At 40.1% G+C, this 20,679-nt stretch overlaps 1 protein-coding gene across 1 annotated transcript in view; it reads left to right on the top strand.

Moving 5' to 3' along the window:
• Positions 1-20,679, top strand: part of PLXNA2 (plexin A2) — a gene marked incomplete at both ends in the record, with an annotated part of 410,248 nt that overhangs the window by 353,750 nt on the left and 35,819 nt on the right. Inside the window, 2 exons of the mRNA XM_083358076.1 lie at positions 3,615-3,757; positions 6,374-6,642. Of these exons, the coding sequence (XP_083214202.1) occupies positions 3,615-3,757; positions 6,374-6,642 (412 nt within the window). The remainder of the gene's footprint in view (positions 1-3,614; positions 3,758-6,373; positions 6,643-20,679) is intronic.

The raw sequence follows: 20,679 nt of genomic DNA on the forward strand, positions 1-20,679 counted from the left end.
AATCATGAACAGTGTGTTTAAATTCTTAATACAAGAAAAATGCTGCCATTTTTGCTGTAAAAAGTCCAAAATATTATAGTATAATACACCAGGGATGCGGTGGCTCAGTGGGTTAGGACGCTGAGCTTGTCAATCAAATGGTCGGCAGTTTGGCGGGTCGAATCCCCAGTGCCGCGTAGCAGAGCGAGCGCCTGTTACTCATCCCAGCTTCTGCCAACCTAGCAGTTCGAAAGCACGTAAAAAATGCAAGTAGAAAAATAGGACCACTCCAGTGGGAAGGTAACAGCGTTCTGTGCGCCTTTGGCGTCTAGTCATGCCGGCCACATGACCATGGAGACGTCCTTGGACGAAGCGCTGGCTCTTCGGCTTTGAAACGGAGATGAGCACCAGCCCCTAGAGTCGGAAACGACTAGCACGCATGTGCAGGGGAACCTTTACCTTTACCTAATATAATACAATATATGACAAATTGCTAGTATGTTTGTTTTAGGGTCTCAAGTAAGTTATATCATCTGAGCTGATTGCTACCTGACCATTGTAATAAAGTTAACTTCTAAAGATGTATTGCTGTTCATCCTCCCTTGGTTAGTCATAAAATAGGTCCTGAAGAATGTTACTTCATGCATATATGCATACAAAATATGCATACATGCATGCTCACACCACACACACATGCCCTTCATTTAGTTAGGAGCTGAGGTGGTGCAGGATTACAATGCAGTAATCAGGCTAAATTCTGCCCACAGCCTTGAGTTCGATCCTGATTGGCTCAAGGTAGACTCCCTCTTGCATCCTTCTAAGGTCAGTAAAATGAGAACCCAGATTGTTGGAGGCAATATGCTGACATCGTAAACTGCTCAGAGAGTGATGTAAAGCACTATATAAGTCTAAGTATTATTACTATTGCTATTGCTACTTAGTTCCTATTATCAGTTAAATATAGCATTGACAAATGGCCATGTTCTTTAATTCCTTATTACCTTTTATCAACCCAATAAGAGTTATTGCATAGTACATATCTGTCTCAATGTCACTGGCTCAAAGAATAAATCCATTTCAGTCATTGTACTTAACCTATGTAAAAGGCATGCATACTTTGTTTACTTATTTATTTATTTTGAATCTTCATTCACATAAACATATACAATACACACAACTCTATTTGGTTTGCCTAATATAACTTTTCTCCATTCATTGAGCACATCTCTAATAGTGAGCAGTCCAAGTGTAGTTTCCATGGTAACTGCCTTCTGCTTAACCTATTTCCTTTGATCCAGTATGAATTTAACAGGGCTTGAGCCCACATACAGCTGTCAAATAAACATTTGGTCAATCTCTCTCAAACACACATATAGTTGTAAGATGTCCTCTTTCACAGCCAGAGAAGCTTGGAATTTTTTCCTATGAGTGTCTGTATGTGTCGGAAGACAGTTAAAAGTATATTAAATGCAGACAGATCCTTTGCTTGACTAATGTGTGGAGAACAGGATTAGCACTTGATCCTATTTCAGCAAGATGTATAAAATTTGTCGGTGCCAGGTCATTAGGCTTGGCAATCTGTGGATCTGTTTCTGAAGGTATTTCATGGGAAGTTAAGGAAAGCCAGGATCCTTTGCAATCAGAAGGTGTTGGAACCAGGCTGTAAAATAATTTGTACATCTTGGTGTAAAAATCAAGAAGCTTAGAATATGAAATACTGTTACAACCACCTGGCTGGAAAAAATATCAGATCAACTGGTTGAAATGCAGACGGCATAAAGCAAAGGCAGATAGAAGGTAAATTGAGCTGACTAGATAAGCACAGACTGAAAAGTCTCAATTATTTAACTACAGCATCAAACAAAAGGTCCTTTTGCCTATTGCCTTTTTGAATTTGCTGAAACAGCTGTTTTTGATATTGGAATGTGTCACTATATGTTAATAGATTAGATAGTGTGCTCATATGTATGCATGTGGAGAGAGAGAGAGAGAGAGAGAGAGAGAGAGAGAGAGAGAGAGAGCTGAATAGTGTTCTGATCCTTGGGCAAAAAACTTCCAATGTTTCACCTTCCTACCTCAAAATGTGAGAGTGACATGAAACTAAGAGAGTCCTGCTGGCTCAGACATCACCCAGATTAACCAGGTCCATACCAGATGTTGAGCCAGAACAAACCAATGATACGTGGGCTACTGGAATAAACCATGAGACAAGAAAATCTAGAATTGAAGGAATGTTACTATATATGAGGGAACAATGGATGGAGAGAACTACATCCACACTAACTGAGAAACAGCGAGTTAACCAATGCGTCAACATAGTGAAGAGGAAACTGCTCTCACAACTTCAGATAGAACAAATACACGAATGAAAGCAAATAGACATGTCCCAGGATTATGTTGCAAGATCCAATCTGGGTCGGTCACTGGGGTCAGAGGTTTTGGCTTCCAAGCTTTTGGACTCATGCTGGAGCCCATCTTCAGGGAACTTCTCTCTAGCACTAGAGAGAAGTTCTCTTAAGATGGAGTACAGCATGACTCCAAAAGCTTGGGAGACAAAACCTGTGGTCCCAGTGAACAACCCAGATGGGTTCCTGCAGAATTAAGAAGATCCTGAAGCACAAGAAATTGTTCAGTCAACACCTGAAGCTGAACTGTCACTGCTGCTCCTTCCATTATTGAAAACAGCTGCTGAGATGAAGCTGATATGATATATATGGTAAACTCCAACACCTTCTAAAAAACAGCATTATAGCCCTCTGTCTAGAAGAGTGCCATGCTAGGAGCAGCTAAGATACTGTGTAGAACCCACAGACTTCCAGCCCCCCCCCTCTCTCTCTCACACACACAGACACACACACACATGTAGGTAGTATGCAAACAAGATAGATTTTCACATTCAGCAGCACGATTTCAACATTCCATTTCACAGGTTAATTTTCATAGTGCTATGAGGTCTCTAGCACAATATATTAGAAGGTTGAATAACTGCCAGGTGTGCACAGTATTTGTACTGATCTTCATCTTGAGAAGAAGCAGTTAGACAAGTGCTACATGTGTGCTATCCTCATATACATTGCCCTACTGTTATAATTGAACTACATCAGTTTCCATCCCCTCCCACTAAGTACATCAGGAGAATATTCTGTTAGGTCCATGAATCTTGTTATAGTTTAGAATCTCAATTAAAAAGCATAATTTTCTTCCCTGATCCTAGGTAAGCTATAAAACATGGAGATAGCTTCCTTCTGCTAGCTACATCGAAAGGACATGAGGAATAGAGGGGTTGAGTAAGTGAGAGAGTAAAAAAAGCCACATAAACTGGTTTAAAAATAGGATCTTTATTTTTATCTAGTGCCTTCCAAGGCATTTTCAGTGCTTACATACAAGGTGTGAACAGAATACAAATTAGGATGTGTGTTTTGTTTCAGCATCTGTTCTTTGCATTGTGCTCTTTCTCTCTCACACTGAGGAAGTGGCTCCCTGCTTCTGGGCATGTCTTGGTGGCGCAGAGCGGTCTGGAGTAAACAAGCTTCCTGAGTTGGCTCATTTGTAGACCTTGATTGTTTGTATCTCAGCCTCCATTCCCAGAGCGGGTCTCTTGATTGCCTGTCTTTCTCACTCCCTTTCCTTAATAGCTTTTGCAGAGCTGCAGACAGACATCAATGAGTTAACCAGTGACCTGGACCGCTCAGGGATCCCGTATCTTGATTATCGCACATATGCCATGAGAGTCCTCTTCCCTGGCATTGAAGATCACCCTGTCCTGCGTGAACTAGAGGTAATGGAGTAGCCGTATGTTCTCTCTATCTCAATCTCATCAGGTAACTGGTGAATCTCAAGGTCCTTTTTGAGAAGCTCGATTAAAATCCACATAGCTGTGAAAGCACCTTTCCACCTCCACAATGAATACTGACATTCATTATAACATAAGCCTTGCATTTTATATATATTTACGCACAGTTTGTTTTCTTTTGATTGCCTTTGTGTAGCTGCTGCCCTGACATTTTTTCTTTCTTTCTCTATTGCTAAAAGTCCATGACTAGTCCTCCATGACCAACAGCAAAGAAGCTGCATTTATTACCGATGACTGCCTAAATTCTCTTTGAATTCTCCCTTTGTGCAAAAAAAAAAAAAAGCCAAAGGGGAGCTTGGGAAATCCATTCTCTGCTTTGCCTAGGGGAATAAGCCTCCCGTTTTGCAAAGGAGCTTTTCTGCATCTTCTCCTCCACTTGGCAAAGCTTTTGTGCAAGAGAAAGACCTTAGTCACATCACTTCAGTTTTGTCTATATTGTATACTGAATTGACTAAGTATATCACCAGGCATCCCAATTTTGAGGGAAGGTTTTTTTCATGTTGTTAAAGCAATGGCAGGACCAGATGGGACCCATTATTCTGTATGAAAATGCTGCTGCTGACATTTGACCATGGAAAAACAATGAAGGGGAAACTCCATCAGAAACATTTTTACACATTCATTACAAACACTGCATGTGTGAGAGTAATAACATGGGAATACCCATGCCTCAATAAGCCACCAGGGTGCCCTGTGAAAATAGCTTTTCATTTTTGCTGCTGATGGCTCTTGAAAAGATATTTCCCATTTCACTGCTCTCTTTGTCTGAAAAGCTAGAATGCCTTATTTTCTCCAGATTAAAGCTAGAGCTCCTCAACTTTTCCAGTAAAAACTGACTGAATAATTTATTACAGGAGAAATTATGGAGCTCTAGTTTCTTCTGACCATATAGCTTGCAAAGGGATGCCTCACGATAGAACAAATGCATCGTCTGCATTCTTTTAAGGAAAGCTACAGTATCCTACCTATTGTGAGTAGGTATATCGATTATTATAGGAAGTCCTTCTCTAAGGGTATAATTAAAATAAACTGGGCAGGTTACTGTAGCTCAAAGGGAAATGTGTAACCCAAGCTGGGGGATCAAAATTTAAATACTAAAGCACCATTATTTATATTTAGTTTAGTAAATTCATTCAGGGGCTGCCACAAAGAAGAGGGAGTCAAGCTATTCTCCAAAGTGCCTGAAGGCAGGACAAGAAGCAACAGATGGAAACTAATCCAGCAGAGAAGCAACCTAGAACTAAGGAGAAACTTCCTGACAGTTAGAACAATTAACCAGTGGAACAACCTGCCTCCAAAAGTGATGAATGCTCCAACATAGGAAGTTTTTAAGAAGAGACTGGACAGCCATTTGTCCAAAATGGTATAGGGTTTCCTGCCTGAGCAGGGGGTTGGACTAGATGACCTCCAAGGTCCCTTCCAACTTTATTATTATTATTATTATTATTATTTCACTTTTTTCACTTCTTTTGCAAAGGTTTATGGTTTTTGTATTTTAAAGTTATTTAGGTTACCATCAAATGAAGTTTGTTGCTTTCCTTATTTTTTAATACACATGCAAAGAAGAAATTAATTGAATTATTTATTTGGGTATATCAAAATTATATCTGGGAATGCTAGTGTTTACATCATCTATCACTCCTTGATTTCTCTAGTACATATAGAAAATAGGAAATAAAACTGATGGTTGAAACTGATTTTGCCATTCCCCAAAAAACTAGGATAATGATTAATGTGTCACCAATTCCACTGCTGCTTAGTTATATAATATAAATAAGTTGAAAATGTAAGTCAGTGAGAATTTTGTAAAATAACCAATATTGTTTTATTATTGTGAATTACAATGCATAACTTACATCCAGGACTATTGGAAAAGTGTGTTTATGTGTGCATGTATTAGAGCTTCACAGTGTAAGAGTCTAAATCAGTACCATGCCTATGTGAATGCCATTTCTGTGCAGTAGCTCACAACTCAAGAGTATTTTGTTTTAAATGTGCAACACAAACAATATAACGTAAAAAACATTACTCTCAAAAACACTTCCAATTTTAAATTATTTTAACTGAATGCTTTAAAGAATTTTTAAACAAACACAAAAATTTATTTGAAAATAATTAAAAATAGAATACAAGTGAGTAAACAAGGGATTTTTAAATGTCATGGTTTGCTTTCCAATATATCATTAACGAGTTGTAAATGATTAAATATATTTTGTAAATTATGTCATGTTAAATGATTAAGAGTCGCTATTAAACTAAAAGTGAATACATATCAAGAACGATGGTCAACACAATATAAATCACTCAATGGAATTATAGCTATAATAAATTCATACATTCACATTACTAAGAATCTATTCTGATTTAAGTATCTCATAAACTTGAGATATGGATTCTATGCATGGATAAAGCCAAATTTTGGATGTAGTATCAATCCATGTATTTTATTATAGTATTAATGTTTTCCAGTTTAGTTGATATCTGTCCCACATTTACTTTTAGGGTAACGCTTTCAACGTTAACACTTGTGAAATTTTATAGGTCCAAGGGAATGGACAGCAGAATGTTGAAAAGGCCCTGAAGCTCTTTGCCCAGCTACTCAACAATAAGGTTTTTTTGTTGACATTTATCCGTACCCTGGAATTACAGCGAAGTTTCTCCATGCGTGACCGTGGCAATGTGGCTTCCCTCATCATGACAGGACTTCAAGGAAAGCTAGAATATGCCACTGATGTCCTCAAGCAGTTGTTGTCTGACCTGATTGAGAAGAACCTAGAGAACAAAAACCACCCTAAGTTGCTCCTGCGCAGGTAAGAATGGAAAATTTGGAACTTTGCACAAGAAGACTCTAGTTTCAGAGCAAAAGTGGTCATTTATATGAGCGTGAGCTTTGTGATGAGGATGTGACTGCTCCTCCAGATTCATTTAGCAAGCATAATTGTGAAAGGATACTTACCAAGAGCTGCAAGATACTATGAGGTTACTATTTCAGTTTGTATCTAGGAAATCTTGTGCCTTAGTTAAAATGCTTGATATTCCTGCCACTGTTCTTTTTTCCCACGGACTGCTCAGAAATTAGCATTTGACTGGGGGTTTTTGTTGTCCAAGTGAAGATAAAGAGGATGGTTCAACTGTAAATCTAATATTACAGGCTGAGCAGAGTAAGCAGAGCAAAGCTATAGTAACATCTTATATTAGAGCTGGCCAGCAGGAAACAGGCAGGTGTTATACAACTCAATATTATTGTAGATAGTGATTTGATTGAACTAGAAAATTCATCTGTTCATCTTTTGTCAAAAGTTAATACTATGGATCATTTTTCCTCTTTGGAAAGCATGTGACATTGGAACATAAATAAGAGAATTTGCTGAATTTAATAAGAGCTGTAGTGGTGCAGTGGTTAGAATGCAGTATTGCAAGCTAATTTTGCTGACTGTCAGTAGTTTGATCCTGACCGGTTAAAAACTGTAAATTCAGATATGTGCTATTCCTAGTATTCAGGAAGTATTTGGATTGCAATCCAAATAACTCTTGTAATATTCAGTAATGTCAGCTTTTATGGGATAGCTACTATATAGAGTCTATAGGGAAAAGTTTTAAAAACCAACAAAAGAGCATCTCTTGGTTTTCATGATTCAAAAACTATTTTAGCCCAAGACTCAATAAGAACTAACCTATGGAATCCAACACAAATGTTTGACATAAATGAACTGTTGCCATCAGTCAATTTAACTCAGTATGCCATACACATTTGAGATTATATTGATTTTATTATAGCTAAATTTTATTATAGCTATAGAGAGCCAGTGGGATATAATCATTAAGCTACTGGACTGGATGAAGACAGGACCTATATCTTTTCCCTTAGACATAGAATCTCCCTGGGTGACTTCAGGCCAGTCATAATGAAATTATGAATTACAGTTCATAATTTCAGTGAAGATGGATTAATTTGGATTACAGTGGATTAATTTGATCTTATAATATGTGTGATTAGGTGGAGAGTTCATGTTTTTATACACACAAACATATGGACTGTTTCAAAATCATGGTCATCTTCTTCCAATCCAGCTTCCCTTAATATATACAGTATTTGGCATACAGCATTGTCTCATTCTTTTCCCAACCTGAAACAAGTCTATTTCAGTGTTTTCTATCCATACAGTGACATCCTGACCTGAATATAAATTTTTCAAGAGGGCAGTGAGATGTTCTGGGATTCCCATTTTTCTGAGCACTTTCCATAGTTTGACATGAGTAACACAAAAATAGGATATTAATCTCCCCTAATTATGCTATCTCTGAAGTTTGTAGGCATTTGAATGAGGTAATCTATTTAGAGGGAAATATGTTTTTCCATCCAGAATCATTTCAGAATGAGAATTTATCTACAGTTTATAAATACAAAAAAATATTTCTTTTTCAGTTCCTGTAATCAGACAATAAAGGGGAGAGAATTTTCAATCTAGTAAGAACACCATGTGTCTATGGGACTTCCTGCTTTTGTAATTGCTGTTTCATACCACCTTTGGTGTCTCAGAAATTGAGTTGGGAATGCTTACAGGAGCTTTTCACCTGACCTAAACCAGAAAGTTCTTGAAGGTTTCTCTGTTGTCAAGGAACAGCTCCACAAGGAGTGACCCTAGGTGACAGTAATAAGTAAGAATATGTGGTGGAGGTTTTGACAGTTTGACAATTTAAATGCATTGTTCAGCTTCAGCAAACTGACCCTGACCTGCAAAAACATTAGCCATATTATTCTACATTTTCCAGATGTCAGGGTTTTTTTTCAATTCCCAGTTCATTCCCTTTCTACCTTACCTGATATGTTGGTAAGAGTCTGCCTTCCACCACCACCACTACTCTCCCCAAAACTAGTTACTATGAACAGATAAGTAATCAGAGGACCCAAAATTCTGAGGTGTTTTTTTTAAAAAAATAGGTCCTTACATGCATTTCAGCATACCCAATTCTTGCAAGCCATTGAGAATACATTTTAAACCTTGTATAAGTTCCTTTCTGTTAAACAAAACAGCTATGCATTGTACAGTCAGCTACGCATTGTACAGTTTCTCTTTTTCTCTCCAACATCCTGTCTAAATGAGTGTCAAAAGTAGGCAACTATCATTGCTTTTTATCAGTATACAGCCTGATGACCCCTATCTTTATTTACAGCATCCTCCAGTTTAATTTTTTAAAGCAGCAGTAGAAAAGAGACAAAACCCTATAAAATATAGGGGATATTGTGTGTTGCTATAGCGCTTCTCAGCTATTCAAGAGAGATGTAATGGAGACAATCATTTTCTTTTATCCAATTGAAGGTCCTGATGTAACCACCCATGAAATAATACAATAAAATTAACCCCTTGTTACTCGGGAAAGGAATGGGAAATAAATTGGCAATTCAAGCCACTGATGGAATGTTGCATTTTTCTTCAAGCCAGAAACTCTATATAGCACGACTGGGACATTATGCTATATTGGCCATTGAGCCTTAAGGCAAGGCACTTCTAGAGTATATGAGATGAATACCTCACTTTCCAAGATGCAAGTCTTTTTTCTTCACATAGGAAGTAAAAGCACAGAAGAACCATCTGTCTTAGCAATGCCATGAAGTTACACAGGGCCTTAGGTCACAGACATACTCAGTTACTTGTCCCTACTCCCTATGGTCACTAATTCCACCTTTCCCCAGCCTATTTCATCTTTCGTTAGAACTGTCAAAATGAAGGGAACAAGATGAAGGACAAGTATACTGGAAAACATGTTTCCTCAGGAATTAGAAATGGACAGGAGATTAATCTGAGGGGAGATTCAGGTCAAGGATTCAGTACACCTAATTTATCTGAATCTTAGAAGGAACATAGTTCTTATGACATAGCCATTTCATATTATGTTATGTTGCTTTGGTTTGCTTTGCATAAAACAACAGCACATAGGCAAATCTTTTCAGTCAGCAATAAAGTTTTATATTTCTATCCAAGTAGCGATAACCCTAAAAGACAGATTTTGCTCAATACATATGGTCCCTACCGTGATTCCCCCAAAATAAGACCCAGTCTTATTTTTTTCCCTCCAAAAGAGGCACCAGGTCTTATTTGGGGGGGATGTTTTTTCCTCTGTCTCACCTCAAAGCTGCAGCACTGACAGCTGCCCCCCCAGTCATCCCACCTCTTCTGCAGCCACTTGCCACCACTCACACATGTCATCCCTGACCTCTATTTTACCATCAGAGGCCTTTAGGAAAGACCTCTGCAGCTGAGATTGGAGCTCTGGATTGATGCATGCAACACCTCCCGGCCTGCATTTCACCATCAGAGGCCTTCAGGAAAAGCCTCTGCAGCCAAAAATTGAGCCCCAGCCTCCGGAGCCACAAAGAGGGCTGGCAATGTGAGGCAGGTGTTGGGGCATGGGAGGCCTGGCTGCAACGGTAAGCAGATATGGGGTGCATGGGGCAGCTCCACCCTGCCACCCCACGCTAACTTTATTTTTAGGCATGCACCTCACCTCAAAACTAGGGCTTATTTGGGGGGTAAAACATATATTAGCCCCATCCCAAAATCAAGCTACGGCTTATTTTTGGGGTAGGCCTTATTTTCATGGAAACATGGTATTATTCCAAGGAAAGTTTACTCAGGGATATTTTTGAAAGTCTATTTGCCAGGGCAGTGGCAATGTGCTATGTAATACTCTCAGGTTTTCCTCAGTGTGTTCTTGTCACTTTGAAGTCTGGTTACATTGTGATATGAGAAAGATATAAATGACAGTAAACCAGAGAAAATGTTGTTATTGCTTCATAATATTTTTCTCCAATTTAATAAATTAAGTTTGGCCCTGAGAGATGGATTCCGATATTCATCCAGGAGTTGTAGATTTGCACAGAAGGTATAAGTAAGAGTATTGTATGTGCATTGAAGAAATGCACATTAGGAATAAGTTTTAAGATCACATTTTGAAGCTGCATTATAGTGTTTTTAGTATTAATTATTTTATTATGGAAATAGGAACACTACAGCATTTCTATTTTAGATTTTTTTTTTACATATAAGTGCTCCTATTTCCTATCTGGTGCTTTAGCACTAACCTTAGAATTGAGGAAGTGTTCCCAAGTAGAAAAATACAATGTAGCAACAAGATATAATCTTATTGTGATTTTGCTTACTCTGCAATTCTGCTAGGTTTGTCATTTCCATCTGCCATTGAAATGCATCAGGGACATGAGTGGGCCCACAACAAACAGAAATGCAAATGCCATCGGACTTTCTCTCCTCCTGCGACCTACACAGGGCTGGATAGTGGTTTCCTGAGATCCTGGTTACTGTGAGAGGGTGACCATGTTTTCAGGAACCACTATTTCAGCTCTGTGGATTTAATATGCAGTTTGTTCCAGCCAACTCGTTATTTGCTCTTATCTCTACCTTTTGATGGCTTCCACCAGAAATGAGCTACTTACCCTGAGAACTTCCTCCCTCTCTCAGATGTGGCCTTCCAACCTGCGCCATCGTTTCCTTAATGACGGGTCTTGGGACCCCGAGAGGTGGCATGGCGCTAAAAAGAGGCTTTTGGGTTTTCTTTTAAAAAATTTTGAAGGGTTAGGGAGGGGGGAAGGTCAGGCCCGGCAGAATGAGAGGAAGATTCTACCGGACATTTCTCAGTCTAGGTTGGCCAATGGCCACGGCAATATGGGGGCCGGAGAGAATCTTGGGACCCAAGGGGATGGGGTAGGGATACCGATCCCCACGGTGATTGGGAATGGTGGCAGATGGATGAGCAGAGGGCCATATCGTAATTTGAGATCACGCCCCCGCTATTTTCTAGCTGTGGCGTGCTCCGACCCTCTGGCTCTCACCTGCTGTCCTGGGGAAGGGGGAGGGCAGACACCTGAACTCAGACTGGTCTATTTTAATGCCAGGTCTGTTGTGAATGAAGCTCCCCTCATCCATGATTTGATCGAGGAGGAAGACGCAGACCTGGCATGCATCACGGAAATTTGGTTGGGCCCGGAGGGAGGGGTCCCTCTGACTGATTTATGCCCTCCAGGTTTCCGTGTGCTGCATCAACCTCAGGCTCAGGGTAGGGGAGGTGGCATGGCGCTCATTATCAGAGAGACCCTCCGTCCACGGGAGACCACTGCCCCTCAGATAGACGGATGTGAATCCCTCCTCTTAAGGTGGGGTCCTGGTGGTCAGTTGGGCCTACTGCTGGTATACCTCTCTCCAAGTTGCGTAGCAACGGCTCTAACCAGGTTACTTGATGCCATCTCAGGATTGGCGGTTGAATTTCCCAGACTTATGGTTCTGGGAGACTTTAATCTGCCTTCCCTGGGCAGTACATGGTGGCCCGAGAGTTCATGGCTTCCATGACAGCCATGGACCTGACCCAAATTATTCAGGACCCAACTCATGAGGGGGGAAACACACCTGATCTTATTTTTATCTCTGGACAGTGGCTTAATGGGCTGGGTGGGGTTACTCCAACATCTCAACCCCTGTCATGGACAGACCATTATCTCCTGCGGTTGGGCCTCCGTCACGTCACCACCCACTGTCAGGAGGCAGAACCGACCAGATGGTTCCGCCCCAGGCGCCTGATGGACCCAGATAAGTTCCAGATGGCGCTTGGATTGATCCCTACCTCCCTCTCCCACAGCCCGGTCGAGTCCTTAGTTAATGCCTGGCAACAGGCTGCTTCGGAGGCTCTCGACCGTGTTGTGCCTTTGCGTCCTCTGACCCGGTGCAGGTCCTGACTCGCTCCTTGGTTCTCCAAGGACCTGCGGGAGATGAAACGCCGGAGAAGGGGCCTAGAGAGCATTTGGAGAACCAGTCAGTCCAAATCTGACCGAACACAGTTAAGATCCTTTTCTAGATCTTATCTTGTGGCAATGGAGGTGGAAAAGCATGCTTACTTCACCACCCTCATTGCGTCCGCAGATAACCGCCCGGCCGCCCTGTTTAGAGTGGTCTGCTCCCTTTTAAATCAAGGGACGGGAGAGGACCCCTTACGAGGACGGGCTGAGGAATTTAGTAAATATCTGGTGGACAAAATTGCTCAGATTCGGGCTGGTCTGGACTCTGACTGGGCAGTATCTGACGAGAGGAAAATGATGAGTTTGGCCAAGAACATTTGGGAAGAGTTTGATCTTGTGACTCCGGATGAAGTGGACAGGATCATGGGGAAATTAAGTGCCACCACGTGTTTGTTGGACCCGTGTCCCTCGTGGCTGGTCTATGCATCTCAGGAAGTTACACGAGGCTGGCTCCTAGCAGTTATCAATGCCTCACTGAGTGAAGGGTACTTCCCTGCCGCCTTCAAAGAGGCGGTAGTAAGGCCCCTCCTTAAGAAACCTGCATTGGATCCAGCTATTTTAAACAACTTTCGTCCTGTCTCCAACCTTCGCTTTCTTGCGAAGGTCGTTGAGAGCGTGGTGGCACGGCAGCTCCCTTTGGTCCTGGAGGAAACTGAGTATCTGGATCCGTACCAATCGGGTTTCAGGCCCGATACATATTTGGATGGGAAAGAACAGGCTCCGGCTCAACCCAGCCAAGACTGAGTGGCTTTACGTACCGACATCTCGTTTAGTCCAAGAGGTTCCATCTTTGGTTATAGGAGGAGAGATGTTACCTCCCGTTGATAGAGCACGCAATCTAGGTGTCCTCCTGGATTCATGACTCAGTTTTGAAGATCATATTGGAGTTGTGGCTAGGGGGACATTTGCCCAGATTCGCCTGGTACACCAGTTGCACCCCTTTCTGGACCGAGATGCCCTACGTACAGTCACCCACACACTCGTTACCTCCTGTATAGACTACTGCAATGCTCTCTACATGGGGCTGCCCTTGAAGACCACCCGAAGGCTTCAGCTGGTGCAGAGTGCAGCTACACGGGTAGTGATGGGAGCACCCCGATACTCCCATATTACACCCCTCCTGTGTGAGCTTCATTGGTTACCGGTTGCCCTCCGGGTGAGATTTAAGGTGCTGGTACTTACCTTTAAAGCCCTACATGGCTTAGGCCCGGGATACGTGCAGGACCATCTGCTGCTGGGAATGAATTCTCATCGCCCAGTACGCTCACACAGAGAAGGCCTCCTCAGGGTACCGTCAGCTAGACAATGTCGGCTTGCGACCCCCCAGGGGAAGAGCCTTCTCTGTGGGAGCGCCAGCCCTGTGGAACCAGCTCCCCCCTGAGCTTCGGATAGCCCAAGATCTCCAGTCTTTTCGCCGTGGCCTCAAAACACTCCTTTTCCACCTGGCTGACCTGGACTGATAGGGATTTTAATTATGTTTACAATTTTAACTCTAATCTTTAATTTATTTTAATTTTTAATTTTAATTTATTGTACAGAGACCTTTAATTTTGTTGTTGTTAGCCGCCCTGAGTTCTTCGGGAGATAGGGCAGGATATAAGTCCCATTAATTAATAAATAAATAAATAAATAAATAAATAAATAAATAAATAAATAAATAAATAAATAAATAAATAAATAAATAAATGATAACTAGACACAATTTCCTTTCCAAATAGACATCTGTTGACATTTTCTAAAAAACAAAACAAAACATAGTAGTATAGTTTGGCTGTTGCTTGCTTAGAAATATGACCTGCATATTTGCCTAGGATAATGAGATGATGTCAAAGTTAAGAACAAATGACCAGGGACCTTATCACAGTCAGCAGGCTAACTGAATTGCTTGCTTCTGTTTTCCCTCAGAACATATCTAATCCCACTCTCCCATTTCAAATTAAACTAAAAACTCCAAGATTCATTTTTACGGTATTTGGATTTTAAATGCCTGCTGAAGTCAGCAAAAGAGTGCAATTTCAGAGCACTGCCAAAAGCAAAGTGTCTTCCTCCTGTGTTTTTAAATTGTGGGTTACCTGATTCTGTGTGTAGTTTCTTTCTCTGGCCCTCTAGGCTACTGCTCAAACATTACAGAGATGAAATAGCATAATTCCTCAGATCCAGACAGATGCAATTTTAAATTGTAAACAGCAAATGTTGGTCTGTCTTGATGCATGGAGCTACTAGGGTTTGAAGATTCTATTAGTGCATATGACAAAATGAGATCACCAGATCTACATTTCCCATTCTAATGTACGAGCTGGCTGTAAGTTTTACACTGAAATTCTCGTACAAGGAAATATAAAAGTGCTTGCAGCATTGTAATCTATTTTATATAACAATTTCTATCTTGCTTGGGAGGAGTTGGTTTTGTTGTTGTTGTTTTGTTTAATTTGCAAAGCCAACCAACAGCAAATTGCAAGTCTGGACCACCTACACTGAGTTATTTTCTTTTTTTAGAAAAATAACCAAATAAAGCGGCAGGGGGGATTACAACCAATCATAATTTCATTATACATGCCCAATGTCTGGGGGGAAAGCGAGGTTTTCAAGGCTTTATGAAAATTCAGCAGGGGTGGGTGCATTGTGATCTCTGGGGGTGCTATGACAGAGAGAGGCATGACTCCTGGGTTCTGCCAGAAAATATTATTTCATAGAAGAGACTCAAAACACCTACCAAGTCAGATCTTATTAAATGGGCAGAGACAATTGGAGATGGTGACTCTGGGTGATGAGACGTTTATGGGTGATAATCACTATCTTAAATCACAGTTAGAAAAGTACTGGGAACTAATGCAAATCCTACCCAATAGGGAGAGGGCACCCTAAACACAGCCACTGGATGGTTATCACTGGATGCAATAAGCATGAAGAAATATTAGCCTTTCACACACACCCCAACCCCACTTATAGCCATGAATGAGCCAAGTGTTTTACTTGGCTCACTTTGAGTCTTTCAGTGTTGCTCCAGGAAACATGATCCATGTCTCTGGTTACTCCACCATTCTAGGCAATGACTAAGGCCTTGGCAAAACTGCCTTGGCTCTCCCCCTTGATGCCAGTGAATCCCAGCACTGCCACCCCAGTCTTGGTGACCAAAAAAAAACCAAAATAAAAAGGTGGCATCCACCCTAAGCCCCCACAACATCCACCCCAAGCCCCCATCCAGATAATATGTTCAATCCAGGTATGGATATTTTATATTTTACTCTACAAAAGAATCCTTCTTTTGACTCATCCTCCTGTACTTTATCTTTTTGCTTTTCCATGCTGTTAACTCAGATCAATAAGTGGCAGCAGCATTCAAGCTTTCCTCTCCAACCCACACAGATATTTAGCATCTTACACCTGGAGTTTTCATTGGTGTAATGAGTACTATTATTTCTTCTTTCCCCTTTTCCATCAGTTTACTGACATGCTGTCAGAATGACAACCATTGAAAGTGATAATGTTTCTAAATGCTAGATTTTTGTCTTGCTTCATGCACAGTTTAGACTCTTGAAGATTTGAAATGTAGGCTTGCCAAAATGGTAACTGCTTAGTGTCAGATAAGGTTCTCTGACTTTTAAATGCATCCATTTACATTTTTAAATATATATATATTCCCTCACTGCTAGAGATATACAGATAATATGTGGCTTCATGAAACAATCTGTTTGAATAACTTAACTATCTTGTCTTCTTACAGCAAATTATTTTGTTTCCTTTTCCTTGTGGAGAGTGTTTAATAGTGCTGAGGTCCATAGAGTGAAGGGCTAAGGATCTCAAACTCCTCTGTTAGAAGCCCTCTTGATATTTGCTGTCTTATCTTCATTCTACCTCTGTTTCAGAGTGGTGGTTTAATGTATCTATACCATAACCGTGTAACATGAGAGGTGGGCTTCTCACACACTATGTTGCATTTCTTATGAATAAAAAGTCAGAATACAAAAGTTGAAATAATTTATGTACAGCAGCATTCTGGGTATGTAGTTTATACTGTAGGTATGATGGATAGAGGATTCAGCTTTTCCTTCTGCCCTTGGGAAAGAAATCAATCTCACATGAGATAATCAAAATCAAATTTTATTAAAAAAAGAAAAACATATGATAAAATATAACTCCCAGAGTCCTCTTTTAAATAAGTGTTAAAATACAGAGAGGGAGTGTGATGGCTCAGCTGTTAAGATGCTGAGTTTATTGATAGTTCAGGTCCAAGACTTGAGAACCATCCAACATGGTGAGCTTCCATTACTTGCCCCAGCTTTGCCAACCTAGCAGTTCAAAAGCATGCAAATGTGAGTAGATAAATAGATATCACTTTGGCAGGAAGATTAGTGCAATCCATATTTTCATGCTGGCCACATGATGACAGAAATGTATCTCAGATAACAAGGGCTCCCTTGGCTGAGAATCTGAGATGGCCAGTGCCCTCTAGAATCTATCACAACAGGATAGGAAAAAACTTTAAACCTTCAAATGCAGAGGAGGAAAAAGAGATAAATATAATACTTCCTAAATCGTACAACAGCTTACAAATTAGGTAAGGAAAACATCTATAACTGGTTAAAAGGTATGTTAGAAAGTATAAATTAGTGTCAAAAGTAGAAATCTTGAGCTGATAATAATCACGTATCATAATTCAATGAATGATGCTAATGGAAGAACCAGGAATGTAATAATTTAAGAAAAATCATGTCTGATGGTAGGACAGTACATTCAAGATATCCTTCAAAGTGAGTGAAAATGCTCCTTGCAACATTAAAACAATACCTCCAATATACCTCCAATACTACAAAATTGCTTCAACATGCAAGGCTTATTATCTGGGATGAGATTCCCATGATTAGAATGGAGAGCTTTGGTGCCATGGATCAGGATTTTTGAGATATATGTGGCAAGAATAAGGCCTTTGGGGTGATTTTAACTATTTCCTGTGGCTATTTCCATCAGCTTCTATCAGTTGGGGAAAGTGGAAGTGATGCTGATGTAGAGAATTCATGCATTAAAAAAATCATACTAATAAAGAAGCTGTGCCAATTTTTAATTGAGGAGAAACATGCTAGGGGGATATTCTAAGTTTTTATTGGATGTTGGAGAAGACAAAATTTAGAAAAAACAAAATGATGAAATAGATATGGTTATGCCAGAAAGAACTATGGAAGAAGATATAGATTTCATCTATCCAATATTTGAGAATCCTGCAGAGCCGTTCTCAAAGAACTGTATCGATACAATAATGAGAAAAATCCATTCTCCATCCATTAGACACTTCCCTGGTATGATGAAATAATATTTTTCTATTGATGCTGTCAGGGAAGGAGCTAATGCTACAGTACTCGTTTTCCAATAGAATTCCTTGATTCAATTGACCTCCCTGGATTGCACCACATAAACTAAAATTGAAGATAGGATCTCTCATCATTTTAATAAGCAACTTAGATCTTTCATGGCTTTGCAGTGGAACTCCAATGATCACAAAAAAATAAACCCTCTAGAAGAATCTCATTGTAGCAAAGATAAATATTGGTGCATTCAAAAATGGATTGTCATGATTGTAAGAATTATCCTCAGCTTATCAGTAAGTGAAGACACCCCACTTCAGCAGGCACAGTTTCCAATACAGCATGCTTGGCTCTTACTATACACAAAGTGCAAGGAGAAATCATGGAGAATGTGCCAATTTATCTGGAGAAACCTATATTCTAGCATGGTCAGCCTTTATGTTGCTTTAAGCTAAGGAAAAAGAAGTGAAAATGTTAGATCATTTTTAAAGAACAGCAGATTCATTACTGACAACAAATGTTGTCATCAAAAGTGTCCTATGTTAAACAAAAAGTATATTTGTCTTGCTGCACATCTTTGTTCTCGAATAACATGATATATTCTTCTTTAATTTTAAATCCAAAACAATACCAATTTGCCCATGATCATTCCAATTCTCAGTTTAGGTAAGGAAATTTCTCTGAAAGGGTGACCCCACAGTCACAGGTTGTCTAGTGGAATTTAAAATTAAAATGATGGACCAATTTAGGATGACAATGAAATGACAGACTGCTACAAAAACTATTTTAAAAATTTCTAGGGGGATGAAAGAGTAGAAATGAAACAGATGCTGTTTATGTTAGTGATGTTTATAACTGATCTGTATGAAGTGATCAGTGTTTAACTCTGGTTACAGTAAATCTATATTATTTACTGTCATTATATTTCACTTCTAAGACAGTTTTTCTCAACATGGCAGTCCTTCAGATAGCACCAGAATTCCCAGCCAGGTGACCAAAATTGAGTGAGAATTATAAGAGAACAATGTATTAGTTTTTCTGGTTCTGACCTGGATAACAAGCAAAGCAGCTAGTACATTTTAAATATTAGTCATTTATTTAATAATAATAATATAAAGTTGGAAGGGACCTTGGAGGTCATCTAGTCCAACCCCCTGCTCAGGCAGGAAACTCTATACCATTTCAGGCAAATGGCTGTCCAGTCTCTTCTTAAAAACTTCCAGTGTTGGAGCATTCACCACCTCTGGAGGCAGGTTGTTCCACTGGTTAATTGTTCTAACTGTCAGGAAGTTTCTCCTTAGTTCTAGGTTGCTTCTCTCCTTGACTAGTTTCCATACGTTGCTTCTTGTCCTGCTTTCAGGTGCTTTGGAGAATAGCTTGACTCCCTCTTCTTTGTGGTAGCCCCTGAGATATTGGAACACTGCTATCATGTCACCCCTCACCCTTCTCTTCATTAAACTACACATACCCAATTCCAGCAACTGTTCCCTATATGTTTTAGCCTCCAGCCCCCTAATCATCTTGGTTGCTCTTCTCTGTACCCTTTCTAGAGTCTCGACATCTTTTTTACATCGTGGTGACCAAAACTGGATGCAGTATTCCAGGTGTGGCCTTACCAAAGCATTGTAAAGTGGTATTAGTACTTCACTTGATCTTGATTCTATCCCTCTGTTAATGCAGCCTAGCACTGTGTTGGCTTTTTTGGCAGCTGCAGCACACTGCTAGCTCATATTGAAGTGATTGTCTACTAAGACTGCAATATTTAAGATATTTATGATATTTATGCTTCAGAGGACACTAAATGTTATTTGCATGTATCTATTTTTCATGTGCAGATCAAAATGACAAAAATAGGTAACATTGCAACAGTTTTAGCATTTGTTTTGTGGTTATAATTTTCTGGTGATGTGAGAATGCTGTCTGTAACCATGATATTCCTGTGTTACTGGACAAACAGGATAAATAAGATACTGTCCTATAATCTTAATTACAATAATGAGTTAACTACAAGAATACTCAGTAAAATTATTCTGATACATAGTGATTTTCTTGAGTTTGGTTGTTTTAAATCTCCTATTATCATTTCTCTTATTATAGTTCCTCCTTTTTTGTATATATAATTTATACTAAACTAGAACTAGATAACTATTTGTCAAGTAGCAAAAATTTACTTGAAACTACCTGACTAATGTAATACTGATTGGTGTAAATCAGGGCGTATCACCGGTGGTAATTTAGCACCTAGCAGATGGTACGCGACCCCTAGCCAAATGTAGCAGGGAAGGAAATGAGCTATACACAGGCCTAGAGGAAATCAGCTGGAGCGGCAGGGCTCAGCAGAAGCGCCAGGATCTGCACTTGCAGCTGCATGCTGTTTGGAGTTTCTGGTGCACCCAGAAGAGAAAAGGAGAAGGGTGGAGAGAGGAGAAGCTGTAAAAGGAGCTGGTTTGTGGAAGAGGAAAAAATATATGGAGAAAGAGAGAGAATAGAAGAGGCTTTTGTTAGTGAAGCAATGAGGAGTGAGTGAGCAGCCTTTGTGAGCGAAGGGTGAGTGAAAGAGTGAAAGTGAAGCTTGTGCGAGCAATGCATGAGTGAATAAGAGCAAAAGAGAAGCTTTTGCAAGCAACATGTGAGTGAAAGAGCAAGAGAGAAGCTTGTGCAAGCATGTGATGAATGATAAGAAAAGAGAAGCTATTGCAAGCAACGTGTGAATGAAAGACCAAGAGAGAAGCTTTTATGAG

Source organism: Vipera ursinii, assembly GCF_947247035.1.
Source record: "Vipera ursinii genome assembly, chromosome: 3".
Lineage (NCBI taxonomy): Eukaryota > Metazoa > Chordata > Lepidosauria > Squamata > Viperidae > Vipera > Vipera ursinii.